At 40.5% G+C, this 16,386-nt stretch overlaps 1 protein-coding gene across 2 annotated transcripts in view; it reads right to left on the minus strand.

Moving 5' to 3' along the window:
• Positions 1 to 16,386, minus strand: part of musk (muscle, skeletal, receptor tyrosine kinase) — a 196,922-nt gene that overhangs the window by 138,194 nt on the left and 42,342 nt on the right. The window contains exons 3-7 of one of the 2 annotated variants that reach the window (XM_072588114.1): positions 14,741 to 14,892; positions 12,118 to 12,245; positions 10,814 to 10,967; positions 10,117 to 10,146; positions 4,201 to 4,230 (exon numbers count right to left, since the gene is read on the minus strand). In XM_072588114.1, coding sequence (XP_072444215.1) covers positions 4,201 to 4,230; positions 10,117 to 10,146; positions 10,814 to 10,967; positions 12,118 to 12,245; positions 14,741 to 14,892 — 494 coding nt within the window. The remainder of the gene's footprint in view (positions 1 to 4,200; positions 4,231 to 10,116; positions 10,147 to 10,813; positions 10,968 to 12,117; positions 12,246 to 14,740; positions 14,893 to 16,386) is intronic. The other variant, XM_072588112.1, reaches the window with a different exon arrangement.

Here is a 16,386-nt window from a genome sequence, read left to right on the forward strand (position 1 = left end):
CACATTCTCCCTGTGTCTGTGTAGGTTTCCTCCAGGTGCTCTGGTTTTGGTTTGCTGTCCAAAGATGTGCAGGTTAAGTGGATTGGCTATGGGAAATACAGGGATAGGGTGGGATGCTTTTTGTAGGATTGGTGTGAACTCAATGGGCTGAAATATGCTTCCACACAGTAAGAGTTGTATGATTCTATCTTTCTGCAGTGCCTTAGGGCATTCTTTTCCTATGTAAATTGAAGGTGTTGTCTCTTCTGCTGTTTCTCCCTTCTCTAAATTCTTGCTGATGTAACCACTGTCAGAATTACACAGTGTGTGTGGAATTTTCCCAATCTTTTCGAAGTGTGAGGCTGAGTGTGTTCAATGATGATGAGCATGCCAACTCCACGAATCATCTCATTAAGACCTGACAGACAGCATGGGTGAGTACTGGGCCGTAGAGCAGGTCTTGACACCAATGACCTTGGTTGCCTAAAACTGCCATCCAATCAGAAGCAAGTATGTTTTGGTGCATGGCAGGTACATTTTAAAGTCTGTGGATTGAGGCCAACTCCTAGGGGAATCCAAGGCCAAGAAAATAAGTATCTTTTATTCTTCCCTTCACAAGATGGGGATTGGGAGAGATGGGCAGAGGTCAGGACAAAGGTGTGGCTTTCGGGGACAACCCATAGTCCCCTATCTATGCTTCCATTCTCCCCCCCATTGGGGAATTGGAGGATCCCCCCTCAACTCAGCAGGGGGGTCACCATGGTTTCCCATTTGGGAAGCTAGTCACCTTTCCCACCTGCCAGGTAAACTGGAGATAGAGGGAGTGACATTATCCTTAGATGCCACTAATGCACCACTTGAGGATTTTAATTTCTGGTAAGTTAAGAAAACCATCCATGGACTGATCCAGGGAGATGAAAAAAAATTATGCTTAGTTTCATCTTCACTTCCCTGCCTGAGTACAGGTCTATCCTGATGGTAGGGTAAGGAAGCAGATCCCAAAGCCATCCCAAATGGGACAGGGATGGAATCATGTACTATTGGCACCAATCTGATCCAGACTAACCATCAAGCAAACCAACATCTCCCTTCTCCTAATCATGTTTCCTGTGGAACATGCACTTTAACCAGCATGCTGAGGCCTAGAGCTATGGATAGGAGCTCTGATTCTCTATCCATCATATGGAACCTCCACCTTCCACTCTTACCACCTGGCATATGTTGGAGGAAATTACAAGTTAAAACTCAACCTTTTCTGCCAGATTATGAACACATCAGTTGGTGGTGCCCTGGCTTCTGAGTAAGAAGGTCCATGTCCAAGACCTCAGGATGTGACTGACACATTCTATTCCTTGAAAAGATAAAATGAGCAACTATTTTTTTTCTGCTAAATATCTCAACCTACTATTTAATTAACAAAATCATAATTATTTTCAAGATCCCTTAAGTCCATTGTTTCTACAAAGCTATAGCCTGGGCAGTGAAACACGTCGTGTGTTTTGTGCTATACCAAGAGTATAATTTCAGTTGGTCACATTCTGTGTGTAATTATGTATCTGGTAGATCCTCTTCCAAGCCACTGATGTCTAATTAACCTCATGTGAATGACCCAAAGTGAGACACTAATAGTTAGAGCGTAGGAACAGAATGTGCACACCCTCTGGGAAAATAAACACACTCATTACATGGTTAGAATTTAGAACCTTTACCATTCACATACTTTTAAGGAAATATTTTGTATAGTTTCTTCAGAAGTGGCAGAAACAACTCAGGTGAGCTGTTAACTAGAAGCCAAATTTAGCTACCTCCGATGGTGAAAACCTTGAATAATAAACAGGTCTTTGGAATCAGTAATAAATTATCTCATTAGAGCAAAGATGGATAAGGGGACATTTAATAGAGATGTTCAAATTTATTTCCTTAATTAAACCTTCAAAGAGAAACTGTTTTCACTGGTAAAAGGCTGAGGTTAGGATCTGGAGGGCAGAGATTTAAGTTAATTGGCAAACGAGCCAGAGGATTGACAGGGGCAATTTTGTTTGCACAGTGAGATGTTGGAATGAGCTGCTTGGAGAGTTAGTGGAAGCAGATTCAATAATAACTTCCAAAAGTGGAATGGCTGTGAGGAAGCGAAGAAGTGTAGGAATAATTGGAAAGCACTTTCGAAGATGTTACTCAGGCTGAATGAGCTCTGATAAACCAGTGCCTTGATTAGACACTCATATATGTTCTATACATATTAGATGGGTTTTGAAGCAAGTGTCAGCATCCTTTCCCTTAGTTAATCTTAGACGAATATATATTGCTTTCCTGTTGAAATTTGTTTTGATGCCTCAAATTCTAGTGACCTGTTTGTAACCGTCGTGAGTCATAACCCATAGCAATTGCATTATATCTGGAGTACCTCTGGTTCTAGCGACTGTGTCTCAGGTAAGTGATGTTGACCTTGAATGGGATGTAGTGAATGCAGAATGATATACTGGGGAGGTAATTGTTAAATTACGAGCACAAATTGTAAGGACTAGGTTTGTAGATAATTTAATAAAGCTGTTCAGGCCTGTTATGACACACTTGTGGAGGTAGAGGTAGAGGTACTGCCATTGCACCACAAGAGCCCCTAGATTGGGTTTGTATATAGGAAATAATCTAATTAGATTAGATTATTTACAGTGTGGAAACAGGCCCTTCGGCCCAACAAGTCCACACCGCCCCGCCGAAGCGCAACCCACCCATACCACTACATCTACCCCTTACCTAACACTACGGGCAATTTAGCATGGCCAATTCACCTGACCTGCACATCTTTGTGACTGTGGGAGGAAACCGGAGCACCCGGAGGAAACCCACGCAGACACGGGGAAAATGTGCAAACTCCACACAGAGAGTCGCCTGAGGTGGAAATTGAACCCGGATCTCTGGCGCTGTGAGGCAGCAGTGCTAACCACTGTGCCACCGTGCCGCCCACTGCAATTGAAGTAATTAAGATGTCTTCAATTAGATTATTTGGTAGACAGAAAGAATCTACTTTCTCCCATGGAAAAAGACCAGGTCAAGGGAGCAGAGCTTAAATTAGAGCTATGCTATTAACAGGCCATGTTTCCTCATCCAAAGGGTCATGGAAATCTGGAACTATCTCCACCCCCATGCCCCCTGCACCACCCCACCACTTCCTCAAAAAAAAACCTTTCAAGTTGAGATTGACTGTGTGCAGGCAAGTTGTGGAGGAATCAAATTAATAACACCGATCTTTTGTTTAAATGGTTAGGAAGGCATAAAGGATGCTTTCCTTTATCAGCTGAGGCTTAGAAAACAAGAACAGGGAGGTTATGCTGGAATGGCACAAAACTCTAGTTAGGCCACAGCTAGAGTACTGAGTGCTGTCTGATTACCACATTACAGGAAGGATGTCATTGCATTGAGGATGCCTGGGCTGGAGGGACCGAGCTTTGAGAAAGATTGGATAGGCCGGAGTTGTTTTTCTTGGAGCTGTAAAGGTTGAGAGGAGGCCTGAAAGAGGTGCATAAGTTTATGAGGGACATCAATAGCAAAGATAGGTAGGCACCTTTTTTTCCTCATTGGTGAAGGGGCCAATAACCAGGAGACACAGATTTAAGGTTAAGATGAGGAAGACTAAGAGGAGGGTAAAATATATAATTTTTTACCCAGATGATGAAAGCCAGGAGCTCATGGCCTGAAAGGTCATGTGAGTCCGAAATTCTTGCAACACTTAAGCACTTGCATTGCCACAGCCACCAGGATTATTGGCCAAGAGTTGGATAATGGGATTAGTGTAGCCTTTGTTGACTGGTACAGACATGATAGGCTGAATGGCCTCATTTTGTGCTGTAAACATCAATGAGTTGAATGGTGGAATATGCTCAAGTGGCTGAGTGGCCTCATCCTGTGCCTTCCTGTGCCTTTAGACAGCTTTCACCTGGTGGCAAGTGCACGTAAAACGCAATAATTCTGTCAATGGCAGGTATCTCACTGTTCCTTGCCACTTCCCTGACTGAAGGGTTCTCTCTGCTCTGGTACCCGTTTTCACTTCTATCATTTATTTTGAAATATCCAATTTTTTGATGATGCTGATTTAGATCAAGAAAGAGGGATTTCTCTGAATGTCTGTCCCGAGAAAACAGATCCTAATTCACTTAGAGGGCTATACCCGTCATGACCTTCCAGTTCCACAAGACACATTTGTAGCGGAGGAGTTGAGGATACCTTTGATGTCCTGCTGAGTTTCATTTCCTTCTATCACCATAAAGAAACAAGAAGCACGTTAAAATGACGAAAGCTTCCAGGATGGCAAAAAAACAAAAATTCAACAGCGGCATCAGAATCAATATTGTTAATCAAACCACAGGAACAATGTGCAAATCAGTAAGTGGAACATTAGATCACACGCCGTCATCTACTATTTTAATAGATATTCATCTGTAACTACAATATACACTTGGACTAAGGAGATGGGACTGTAGTTTGCTAATGCCTGCAAGACTCAATGCTCATTAAGAATTTGGGATTGGTATACAATGTGGGAGGATCTGATGATCTTGGTCAGTGACATCAGGGACTTGCTAGCATGTTGTTAAAATCCTTTTGTGTGTGATGTTGGAGGAGTTGATGCCGTCCAGAAGCCCACATAATCAGTAATGGTTCTCAGTCTTACTTAAATTTGACAGAGTAGAAGAGCACTTAGCGTTTTGAGAACATAAGAAATAGGAGCAGGACTAGGTCATCTGGACCATTGACCTTGCTCCGCCATTCAATAGATTCATGGTGGATCGTCTTGTGGACTCAGCTCCGTTTCTCCACTCTAAAGGAAATAAGGGTCAGGGTGAGCAGGTGGCTAAGTGGAGCTGAGTTCCCGAAAAGATCAGCCATGATCTTATTGAATGGCGGAGCAGGTTTGATGGGCCAGTTGGCCTACTCCTGCTCCCATTTCTTATGTTCTTAGGGAGGCTTTTGATCATGTTAAGTGTTGTGATGCTGATTGTGGTCCCCTCTTGCCATAAACTTTGCCAGTTAGCATGTAGTCAAGCAGTCAATGCTGACGCTTTGAGTTGATGGAGAACAAGCAAGCACTTTGTCAAGCTAGAAAATCACACATGAATATTTTCACAAGGCAATGTTAGTGACAGCATGTTAATAATGGCAGAGATATTAACCGCCAACCACATTTTCCAATCCTTTCCCACCCATCAATGGGATAAACCTTCAGACATGAGGCAACACATTTCCAGCAGCAGCTTTTGTTGCTGTTTTAACAACAGGACGTGAGTTCGAGTGGTTTGTGGGACATCTCGAAAAGGCAGGGCCCTTCATTAACATATTTAAATTGAGCACCAGTGGCGGAATTAGGAACCTGATCTAAATTTAACAGTCACCAACTCGTTTATCTAGGGGCTCGGAATACCCAGAATGGAACTGCAGGAGTGGTGCGAAATCGAGGGGGATCAGTCCATGGAGGGATTTAAAACCACAAATAAAGTTCAGATTTTGTTGTAGTTAAAGGACATTCTGGGGACTGAAATTAACATGGATCCAGTAATTCTTCTTTTGGGGCTGCCAAACTTGCCCTCTCTGGGGGAACATGGGAAGAGACTGTGTAATATCCTTGCCCATTGCGCGAGGAAGAACATTTAACTAAATTGGACATCAGAAAAACCATCAAGTTAGTGATGGAGCATCTCCTCCAAGATTACCTCACAAATATGGCGCACCACAAAACGGAACAGTTTTATAGGACTTGGCAGCCCTTTTTAAATTATATTGAAACTGACCTGTCGGCAATATTAGTCAGGGTTGTGGTACAGCCGTGGGAATCTGGAAGGAAAAGAATATGGATACTGTAGGGGTACTCCCAGGGATGGGAGCCTCAGTGGAGATGTGATGAGTAAGAGAATAAAGTAGTAAGACATTATCTAATTTAAATAACTTGAATGTAATTTAAGATAGTATTTATTAAATATGTTTGTAGCTTAATTTTAGTTAAGTAGATAATTTTGTTTTGGTAGAATAGTGGGTTGTTTAGTAACAATGGTACTATGTTACTGCCTTGTTCTTTGTACTCTTTTTTTCTGTTTTGATGGTGTTTATTTTCTTTATATATAAATATTTTGTAAAAGATTTTGAAAAGCTTTTCAATAAAAATATTTATAAAAAAAGATTTTATTGTAGATCAGGGATGTGGAATAGCAACATAAAAGTGGGCATACAAAATTGTACATAAATAATGTTTGCAGTAGTAAGGATAATTCTAGGCTGGATATGAAATTTTTGAAAGTTCGAACACTTCATAGAATCCCTCAATGTAGAAAGAGGCCATTTGGCCCACCAAGTCTGCACCAACTCTCCAAAGAGCATCTTACTCAATCCCTGCATTTACCATGGCTAATCCATCTAACCTACATGTTCCTGAAGACTATGGAAAAATTTAGTATCACCAATCCACCTAACCTGCACATCTTTGGTCTGTGGGAGGAAATCAGAGCAGCTGACCCACACGGACATGGGGAGAACACGCAAACTCTACCCAAGGCTGGAATCAAACCCGTGTCCCTGGTGCTAAGGGGCAGTGGTGCTAACCACTGTTCCATTCTGCCACCCAAACATATATTTTAGTTTTATTCTTTCATAGGATATAGACTTTGCTGGCCAGGCCAGCAATTGTTGCCTAAACCTAATTACCTTTGAACTGAATGGTTTGCTTGGCAATTTCAGAGTGTAGTCTAGAGTTAATCAACATTGTTGTGGGTCTGGAGTCACATATAAGCAACACCATACAAGGATGGCAGATTTCTTTCCCTGAAGGATCTTAGTGAGCCAAATGAATTTTTAAAAGAATTGATGATAGTTAGGATGGTTAACATTACTGACTCCAGCTTTATATTCCAGATTTATTAATTAATTAAAATTCCCCAGTAGTGATGGTGGGATTTGCGCCAATGTTTTCAAAACATTAGCGTAGGTACTTGGATTACTAGTCTGGTAACGTTACCACTATACCACTTCTTCCCTTAAACATGTGTGCAGTTTTTTTTTCCACTCTGAAGGGGCAGATGCCTAAGATATAGGGAAAAAGAGGCTGAGGAGCAAGGATTAACATGAAGACTAATAGCTGGTTGGATGCACCCCCTGGGCCCACTTTCTTATTAACCGAATGTAGCTCAGATTCTGCTTTCAGGGTATTAAAGTTTTAATCCTCTGTCTGACCTCAAACCATAGCTGTATCATGGTTAAAACTTCCTCACAGTGAGTCTATTGTTCCAACTGCCTCTCCACTTGTACCAGTTATCCAACATGAGGCACATGCTTTCCCAGTTGCAGATGTGGAGGAGGTCACTGACAGGGTGATTATTGTAATTGTCAATGGTGAAAGCTTTGGGGTTAAGCTGCCAGAGATTAATGTTTACGTGACTGTCGAAAATTAAGATGTAGCAGGAACATCAGAACTGCTGCAGAACACAGCCATGATTACAACAAGCAGATTTAACATTTGAATTTGAGTTTGATTTATTGTTGTCACATATACCAAGATACAATGAAAAGTTGTTTTGCATGCTCTACAGGCAGATTGTATAATACAAAGAGCATCAGGGTAACAGAACAGAATGCAGAATACAATGTTACAGCTGCAGAGAAGGTGCAGAGACACAGATCAGAATTAATGTCTAAGAGATCCAAAATAGTAAGAATTTTCAGTAATGGGCCAATGAGTGGTGCCTGACAGTTAAAGTACATCCAGTGGAAAATGAGAACTTGCACTGTGAGCTATTCTGATTAGTTATTTTAAGATGAACCTGAAGGTATAACTGGCCAAGTCAGTGAGAAGGGTCAGCTCAGTATGAAGATTAAGAACTGTACAATAGTGATTACTTTAAAGATAATTACAGATGAGGCACATTCGGCCTCTCTTAATTTACTAATCCAGAACTGTTTCTAGTATTCCCCCACTATAAATCCAATTCTTTTTTAAAATGCGTCCAGGATTTTGGTTTGCCCCTATTGGGAAGTTTTACCTCACATTGATTAATGCTCATGTGAAGAAGATGCTGCTGAAATTCAGGCCGCATCCCTTGGTTCTTTAATAAAACAGAAAATGCTGGGGAACTCAGCAGGTCTGGCAACATCAAGTCTGGTGTGCTTCTTCTTTTGAACTGAATTCTGAAGTAGACTCAAAATGTTAACTTTGTTTTTGTCTGTCCATGTATGCTGGTTCAAGAGTGTGTTGCTGGAAAAGCACAGCAGATCAGGTAGCATCCGAGGAGCAGGCGAATCGACATTTCAGGCCAGGGCCTTTTATCAGGAGTCAAATTCCTAATGAAGGGCTCTGGCCCGAAATGTCGATTCTCCTGTTCCTTGGATGCTGCCTGACCTACTGTATTTATCCAGCACCACACTCTCGACTCTGATCTCCAGCATCTGCAGACCTCACTTCATCCATGGATACTGTCAAACCAGCTGAATTTCTCCAGCACGCTCGGTTTTTGTTCTAGATCTTCAGCATTAGCAATATTTTGCTTTAGCTTCCTTTAATTTTATGATGCTGAGTGCTGCTATTCCAAAGGGCTGCACCTTTCGGAACATTTTCTCTTCCCAAATTAAGGTTGCCATCTAATTATTGGACTAAATGACCCATTTACTGACACATGGTTAGGTACCTAAGATTCAATGCAACAGATTAGCACATTCAGCCACATTGTGTATTCATTTCCTCAATGCTTTCTTTTCAGAGATAATTTTAAGAAAGCATTGAAATGTGTCCCATGCTTACATCCCATTACTTGAGATGATTACAATATCCATTAAAGACTTCTGACTAAATTCATCATTGAAACAGTGAAATATTTCATATCATTGTGAAATCATCTGTTTTCCCTAAATTGCTTTACTGAGTACTATTCCTCTGTCAAAGAGAAGGCAAAGTGCTGACCTGATGGAGCTCGTTATAATTTTGCAGGGGTCCAAAATAGGCTGGAGCCACAGAGATGTTTCCACCTCAGAGGGAGTCTCAGACTACATGCTACAAAAGGTTAATCACTAATAAACTCAATAAGAAATTCAGAAGAAACTTCAACATCCAGAGAATGGTGAGAATATGGAACTTGCTACTACTGGGATTGGTCGAAGTGATTGTCTTTGATGTACTTAAGGTGAACTAGATAATGCCATGAGGAGAAAGGAATAGAAAGATGCCCTCATAAGATTGGATGATGTAGGTTAGAGAAGGCTTGTATGGAGCAATTAGGCCAAAGATTATTGTGTCTCTGTCCTGTGAATTGAATATAATTATTTTATTTTCGGTGGTCAGGTAACTGTTCTTATGCTCTTAAATGGTTTTGGACATCCCTAGCTCATGATGTACTTGACCTGATCTTACATACACCCAGAGCAATTACTCTGTGCTTTTAAACTTTTCAGAAGCAACATATTTGTGGATGATACAGAAAATGGTTTTGGGGGGAACACATTAACTTCTATAATAAAGGCATTTTCCACAATGAATACGCAAGAATATAAACAACACATATCCGGTCATGCATAAACTATAGAACTCCAGACTGTTAATGGCCTCCTTTGCAAATTGCACATCAACATAGCAGGTGACAGCAAACACAATAAGTATAGGAACTGCATGACAGTCCTCTTAGGGAGTCCAAGTTACTTTGGCAATAAGTACTTTTCCATGCATGTTTTATTCCAGAATTGTGGGTAGTGATGGTAGAAGCTCCAACTTCTAGGAATCTCTCCTGCTTTTACCAGCTGTCATTGAGGTGCTTTGGTGGGATTTACAGGTTGACATTGAAGCTTCTCAACCCTGTAAGTAATGCATCATCCCTGGCCATAAAATCCTGGAATGGATTTGCACCCAGAGCTCCAGCTCAAAGACAGTAGCCCTACCACTGTGCCTCCAATTTATGAGCTGTACCAGCCTTTAGCAAAAACCTCTTATTGAGAGGAGCCCCAGTAATGACAAAAATGCCTCTTTCATCCAGTTCTTTCTACGATATTTCCATAAAGTAGGTTTTAGTAAAAAAAATGACCATCTATTAAGAAATCTCTCAATAAGTTGTTCTCACTGTATTAGTAGCACCACTCACAGCACACATGCAGCAATCTTAATTGGCAAAATACCTCTCTCGGTTGCATTTGTCATATTAAAATCTGCACAATGAGGGAGAAAAGCAAATAAGTGTCGGAAAATAATTTGACATGCAAACAAAATAATCACACTAGCAGAAATAAATGCTGTGTTGATCTGGAAGTTTATAGATGTGATGGCCTTCTTGCTTATTGCTTTGCAAATGGATTTGATTGTTTGAGAAAGCCCAGTCAGATGATGTAGGCTTTAAGGCTTGTGTTAAACCTGTTATCTCTCATTTGCCTTTTGGGATTTAGAATTAAGTCGTCATTTCAGGCAAACCTGGCGTTCTCTTTCCAAAGGTTAAAGATTGATTATTTAAACAGTCTTGTCAATGTATGAATGTCTTGATCAGTCATGTAACATCTATCCTCAGAGTAATTAGCTGTGTGTTTGTGAACTAATTATTTAGGCTTATTTAAATTGAAATGACCCTGAACCACATGAATAACAAAACCATCAAAACTCCTTTGTCCTTCCATTTTAAACAAAGAATTAATGTATTTATTTCAAGTAATTTGACATCTTCATTAAAACAAGGGATAATCATATTTCTTATATGGTCATTAATGAATGATGTTTGCAGAAAGATATCAATTCCATTTATTGGTTAGTCTGAATGATATTGAATATATCTGTATTCATATGGCTACTTCTTCCTCAAAGTACAGCTATTTGAAACTTCAGTACCTGTCTTACCCTGAACTTCCAAAGTTACTGATCTGGAATACTCCAAGCCCAGACTGTTCCGTGCCAGACAACGATATTGTCCTGCATCTTCAATTTGAACACTGCGAATTCTTAAGTTCCCAGACTCAAGGACAGATGTTCGAGGGCGATCTTTCTATGAGCAGAATACATTTCATTATTAGTTGGGCTCTGCGAAGCACAATTTTAATAGGAAGTTTAAAATCAATGATTTGGAGGCTTTCCACAGTTAAATGAGAATTCAGAGTTCCCAGTGCATTGCTGAGGGAGCACCTTATTGTCAGAGGTGTCATCTCTCATCTTAGTTGTTTAACAAAGGCTCAAGCTGCTCTCTCAATGGTCTGATGGCATATTTCAAAGCATGTCATTAGAGTTTATTTTTCATTCATGGGATGTGAACATCACTGGCTAGGTCACATTTATTGCACGTTTCTAATTACCTGGGAGAAGGTGGTGGTGAGCTGCCTTCTTGAACCATTGCAATCCTTGTGATGTAGGGATGCCCACAATGTTGTCAGGAAGGGAGTTTGAGGACTTGAACCAGTGACAGTGAAGGAACGGTGATATGGTTCCAAATCAGGATGGTATGTGGCTGGGAGGCAACCTGCACATGATGTTGGTGGTCCCATATACCTGTTACCCTTGTCCTTCCATTTGGGAGCAGTCGTGTGTTTGAAAGGTACTATCGGAAGAGTCTTGCCTGAGTTCACACAGTATCCAGGCCAATAATTCTCTCTCAATAAACATCATTAAAGGAGATAATCTGACCGTTCCATTTTTTTGTTATTGGAAGCCAACTGTGCACAAAATGGCTGTCACCTTACCTATATTATAACTGATGACCACACACCGATAGTATTACTGCTACAATGCACAGGTCATAAAATGTGTTATTTAAGTACAAGTGTTTTAAATAGTAACTGAAAGAAGATCCTGAGGAAGGGTCATCGGATCTGAAATATTAACTCTGATTTCTCTTCACAGGTGCTGCCAGACCTGCTGAGTTTTCCAGCAACTTCTTTTTGTTTCTGGTTTAAATGGAGTTGGAAAGTTATTTTCCAATTGAAGCTGATCCAGAACCTAAATATGACTTAATTCAAATGTCCCTGTATTTTAGAAGTTTTCAGACAGCATATAAAATGGAGGAGTAACACAGAAATATTGCATGAACAATTCTGATCAAGACAATCCTTGAACTAGCCTATTGTCTATCAATTCTGAGTCAATGACAGAAAATCTGGTCCTTATAACTCGTTCATATCTATGGAGGACATTTATTCACTTACTTTGAGTGCAGTTTCATCTTTAATCCATGAAATGGCTGGCTTTGGGTTGCCCATTGTACTACAAGGTAACACAACCTTTGATCCTAGCAACACTCTGACATCAGTGGGTGGTCGAGTGATCTTTGGTTCTGAGAGGATTAAAAAGTAAACAAAATGACATTTGAGCAATATTACTACAAAATTGTTAGAAATGATTGATGTATTTGTTGATCTAAATTTGTTAGAAATGATCAATGTATTTGTTGATCTAAATTAAAGCCTTAATAAGTTCACCAACGGTGTATGTCAGTGAATGGGACCTGTCAGCTCAGTTGGCTGAATGGTTGGTTTGCAACACAGAGTAATACCAGCTGCACAAGTTCAATTCCCACGTGGATCGAGGTTACCATGAAGGTCTTGCCTTCTTGACCTGCCTCTTAACCTGAGGGATGTTGACTCTGAGGTTAAACTCACCACTCCAGTAAGAGAGCAGCTTTCTGGGCCTGTGGTGGCTTTCACACTAGTGAAGCCAAGCTTCCATTTACATAGCTTTATGAAAAAAACAATAATTGTTCAGTTTACAGAATAGTATTTGCCAGAATCAGAGCAGGATTAGATGGTGGAGCTGAAGGTACTGGGGTCGCCGCATTGTTCTGGAGCAGAAAAGACAAGCAAGAGATTTAATAAAAGTGTTTGAATTATAAAGAAGCTTAAAGACTTGAAAGGGTAAAACTGTTTCCACTGGCAGTAGAATTGGTACTCAAATGTAGAATTACAATGATTGGAAAATGTTCGGAGGGAAATGATTTTGTATAATTCTAACCTGGAGTGTGCTACCTGGAAAAGTGGTGGAAACAGATTCAATATCATACTTCAAACTCAAAGTGGATATATAATTGAAAAAGAAAATTTTGACGCTTATGGGGAAAGAGCAAGAGGAATGGGCCGAATTCGAAGAACTTTCAGAGAAGCAGTACATGTACGTTGGGCTGAATGGCCACATTCACTTCCTTTTCCTCTATTTTATGACAAGCTCATTCATCCAACTTTTGCTCCCCTTTAACTACAGCTACTGAGTCTTTGAGGATTTGTGCCAGGCAGCTTTCAATATCTTTCCCAACTCACTGTTCTTGTGTGTAAATCAAGACAGTGAAATTTGACAACTCATTCAAAAGTAGAAGTCTAACAATGCCTTTTCATCTGAGAGTCAGACCTGCATTTGTGATGAATGGGATTCCTTGCTCATTCCTCAACTCATATTTCTCAACCATCTGGAATCAACTAGATCGACATAGATCAACTTTTTGATAAACTCTTTATGAATATTTAACTTGCCTGCTGTTATTTTAACAGAACAGTTAATTAGTTTCAAAGAAGTGGATTAAAAGTTTTCAGCTAAACCTCTGATCAAATATCAGATGTTATTGTATAATGAATCAAGTATTCAAACACATTAACTTTATAGCTCATATTTTTAATTCTATTTTGTCCAAGCACTGGCATCACTGGAAACTACAGCAAACCCTAATATCCTGCATGCTACCTTCCTAAAATCAAGCTGTCGCAAAATGTGAGAGCAAGAAGAAGAGAAAGGGCTGGAGCCAGGATTAATTATGAATGGCTGTCTTGAGTGCTGTTTTGGTAAATGAGGTTTTATTGCTAAGCTTCACATTTAGTGATGCTGTGTTGTAGAGTGGGATGTCCATGAAAATGGGAAGAGAAGATAGAGGTATTTTCCCAGATGACCACCTTGGTACTGAATGGTATTTGCCATCTCGATCAGTACATGGTAGTGGATAAGGCTTGTTTAAAGTAGCCCCTTGTCACTGGCCCTCCTTTGTCTTACCTTTGTATTGGGGCTATCTAATGATGACTGGCAGAAGAATGAACAAGGAGGTTTATTACATGGTAGCGATAAGCACAATCATAGTTGGTCATGTACAATTGATAGGACCTTATAGAAACAGTAGAGATATACTGTTACCTCTGACAGCTAGAGGAGAACTCCTTGTCTCCATTCATAGACTCTGTGACATCAAAAAACTGGGTGGAGCCAATGTAATGTGAACATTAACCCTTCAGATCTTAAAAAAAAGTCCTACAGTTAGAATAATTTTGAAGCATATCATTTGGAAACAACTGAGTTTATACCTGGTAACCTTGCAATTTCCTGTTACTGTGACTCACTGGCTAGCAGTCTTGCCTCTGATTCAGGTTATGTGGGCAAATCCCACTTGAGAGACTTGTGCCCAAAATCATCGTTGAAGTCCCGGAGGGAGTGCTACACTGCCAGAGGGGCTGTCCTATCGGCAAGCTGTGAAAGTGAATTCTTGCCTTCTTTCTCAAATAGACAGAAAAAAAAATCCATGATGCTATTTCAAAGAAGACCAGAGGAAGCGACACTGGTGTATGGACCGGTATTTATCTCTTAATTAATATCAATTAAACACAGAATGCTGTCCATTATTGCAGTACTGTTTGATAACAACTGCAAATCAATTGTGCAATGTCGGGTGTAAGTGTCTTAACTTCAAAAGGATTTCAATGACTGTAAATCATTTCCGGGATGCCCTTTTTGAAAGATGCTATAGAAATGGATGTCTTTGTATTTTGGGAACTGAGCTGTTTTAAGTGTTCAACTTACTCATTTTCACCTGCAGGGCTCCACAGCTTTGCACAGAGCTCCCTACACCATTGTTTGCCGTGCAGCAATACACTCCATTATCTGTATCTTCAACACTGAGGATAGTTAATATCTGGCCATTTTCTTTAGTGCTGTAGCGTGTGTCAAACGGTCTGTAAATTATGACAAGAAAAATCAAGGCAATGTATTTGTCAACAAATGAACCCATAAACAGAAATGCCTCTAAAGTGGATCATTTAACATAATCTCTAGATTTAGATATCAAATTTGCCCAGATCTTTCAGTCTCAGGTGAATTGACTGTGCTTACTGCTATTTGAAAAGAAAAGATGCCCACATAGATTGTGTGGCATGCTTTTCCCCCATTCTTGACACCAGGTTGAATCTAGAGTCAAGCCAAAGGGACCTCTGAGCCTTCAGAAGCAGCAATGTCATTAAGCAGCTAATCGCATTGAAGTAGTCTCACAGACAACGAAACAGGAAGAAGAATGCACTAGTTATCCTTCACATTTTAACTTAAATGTGACAAAAGTATTCTGACATACACATAGGATTAAGGTACATCATAAACAAACTTTACCATTTTTTAAAAGTATAAATTTTTTTATTCCATAATGGAAAATATTGTCGTGTCACAAAAATAAAATTGCTTTCTCATTGGCTGAGTTTATTGCCATCACATACTTGCCATCCATGTCGTCACAAATGCATTAGATATCACTGACAGCAACATTGGCTACATCAGAGAATAGGAGCAATAATGTCAGTGTTTTGGCAAAAATTTAGAATGAACTAATCAATTTGCCCCACACCAAAAACTTGCCTGTCCAGTTCCCAACACTATGCTACCATCCTTCCAACTACTACTGTGCTCCTGTGTTGTGTATCATCCCTGGGAGTGAGGGAGTAGGGTAGACAAGTATATGAATCATAGAGTCCCCACAGTGTGGAAACAGGCCCTTCAGCCCAACAAGTCCATGCTGACCCTCCAAAGTGTAACCCATACACAACCATTCCTTTACCCTGTTATTATCTATTTTCCCCTGACTAATGCACCTAACCTACACATCCCTGAACACAATGAGCAATTTAGCATGGCTAATTCACCTGACCTGCACATCTTCAGATTGTGGGAAGAAACCAGAGCACCCGGAGGAAACCCACGGAGACAAGGGGAGAATGTGCAAACTCCACACAGACAGTCACCCAAGGTCAGAATCGAACCCAGATTACTGGGACTGTGAGGCAGTAATGCTAACCACTGAGCCACGGTACCACCCCTGAATGGAGCACCCCTGAATTTCTCATCTTATTTAAAAGATCAGAATTATGTAATTTTCATCCTTGGGAGTGGGGGTGTTGATGGAGGTAGCAAGGAGTGGGTGGTGAGTAGGATACCAAATGGGGGGGTGGACCGCTCCTTTTATGATATGGAGGTGCTGTGTTGGAGTGGGGTGGACAAGGTCAAAAGTCACATGACATCAGGTTATAATCCAACAGGTTTATTTGAAATCGCGAGCTTTCAAAATGTTGCCCCTCTGTCAGGTGAAGTGAAGAGAGCACCCGGGCATAGACTTTATAAACAGAGCGATCAAACGATTATACAAATGGTGTGTGGTAAGCTGAAGAGGAGACTGTGGGTTAAAA

Source organism: Chiloscyllium punctatum, chromosome 2 (assembly GCF_047496795.1).
Source record: "Chiloscyllium punctatum isolate Juve2018m chromosome 2, sChiPun1.3, whole genome shotgun sequence".
Lineage (NCBI taxonomy): Eukaryota > Metazoa > Chordata > Chondrichthyes > Orectolobiformes > Hemiscylliidae > Chiloscyllium > Chiloscyllium punctatum.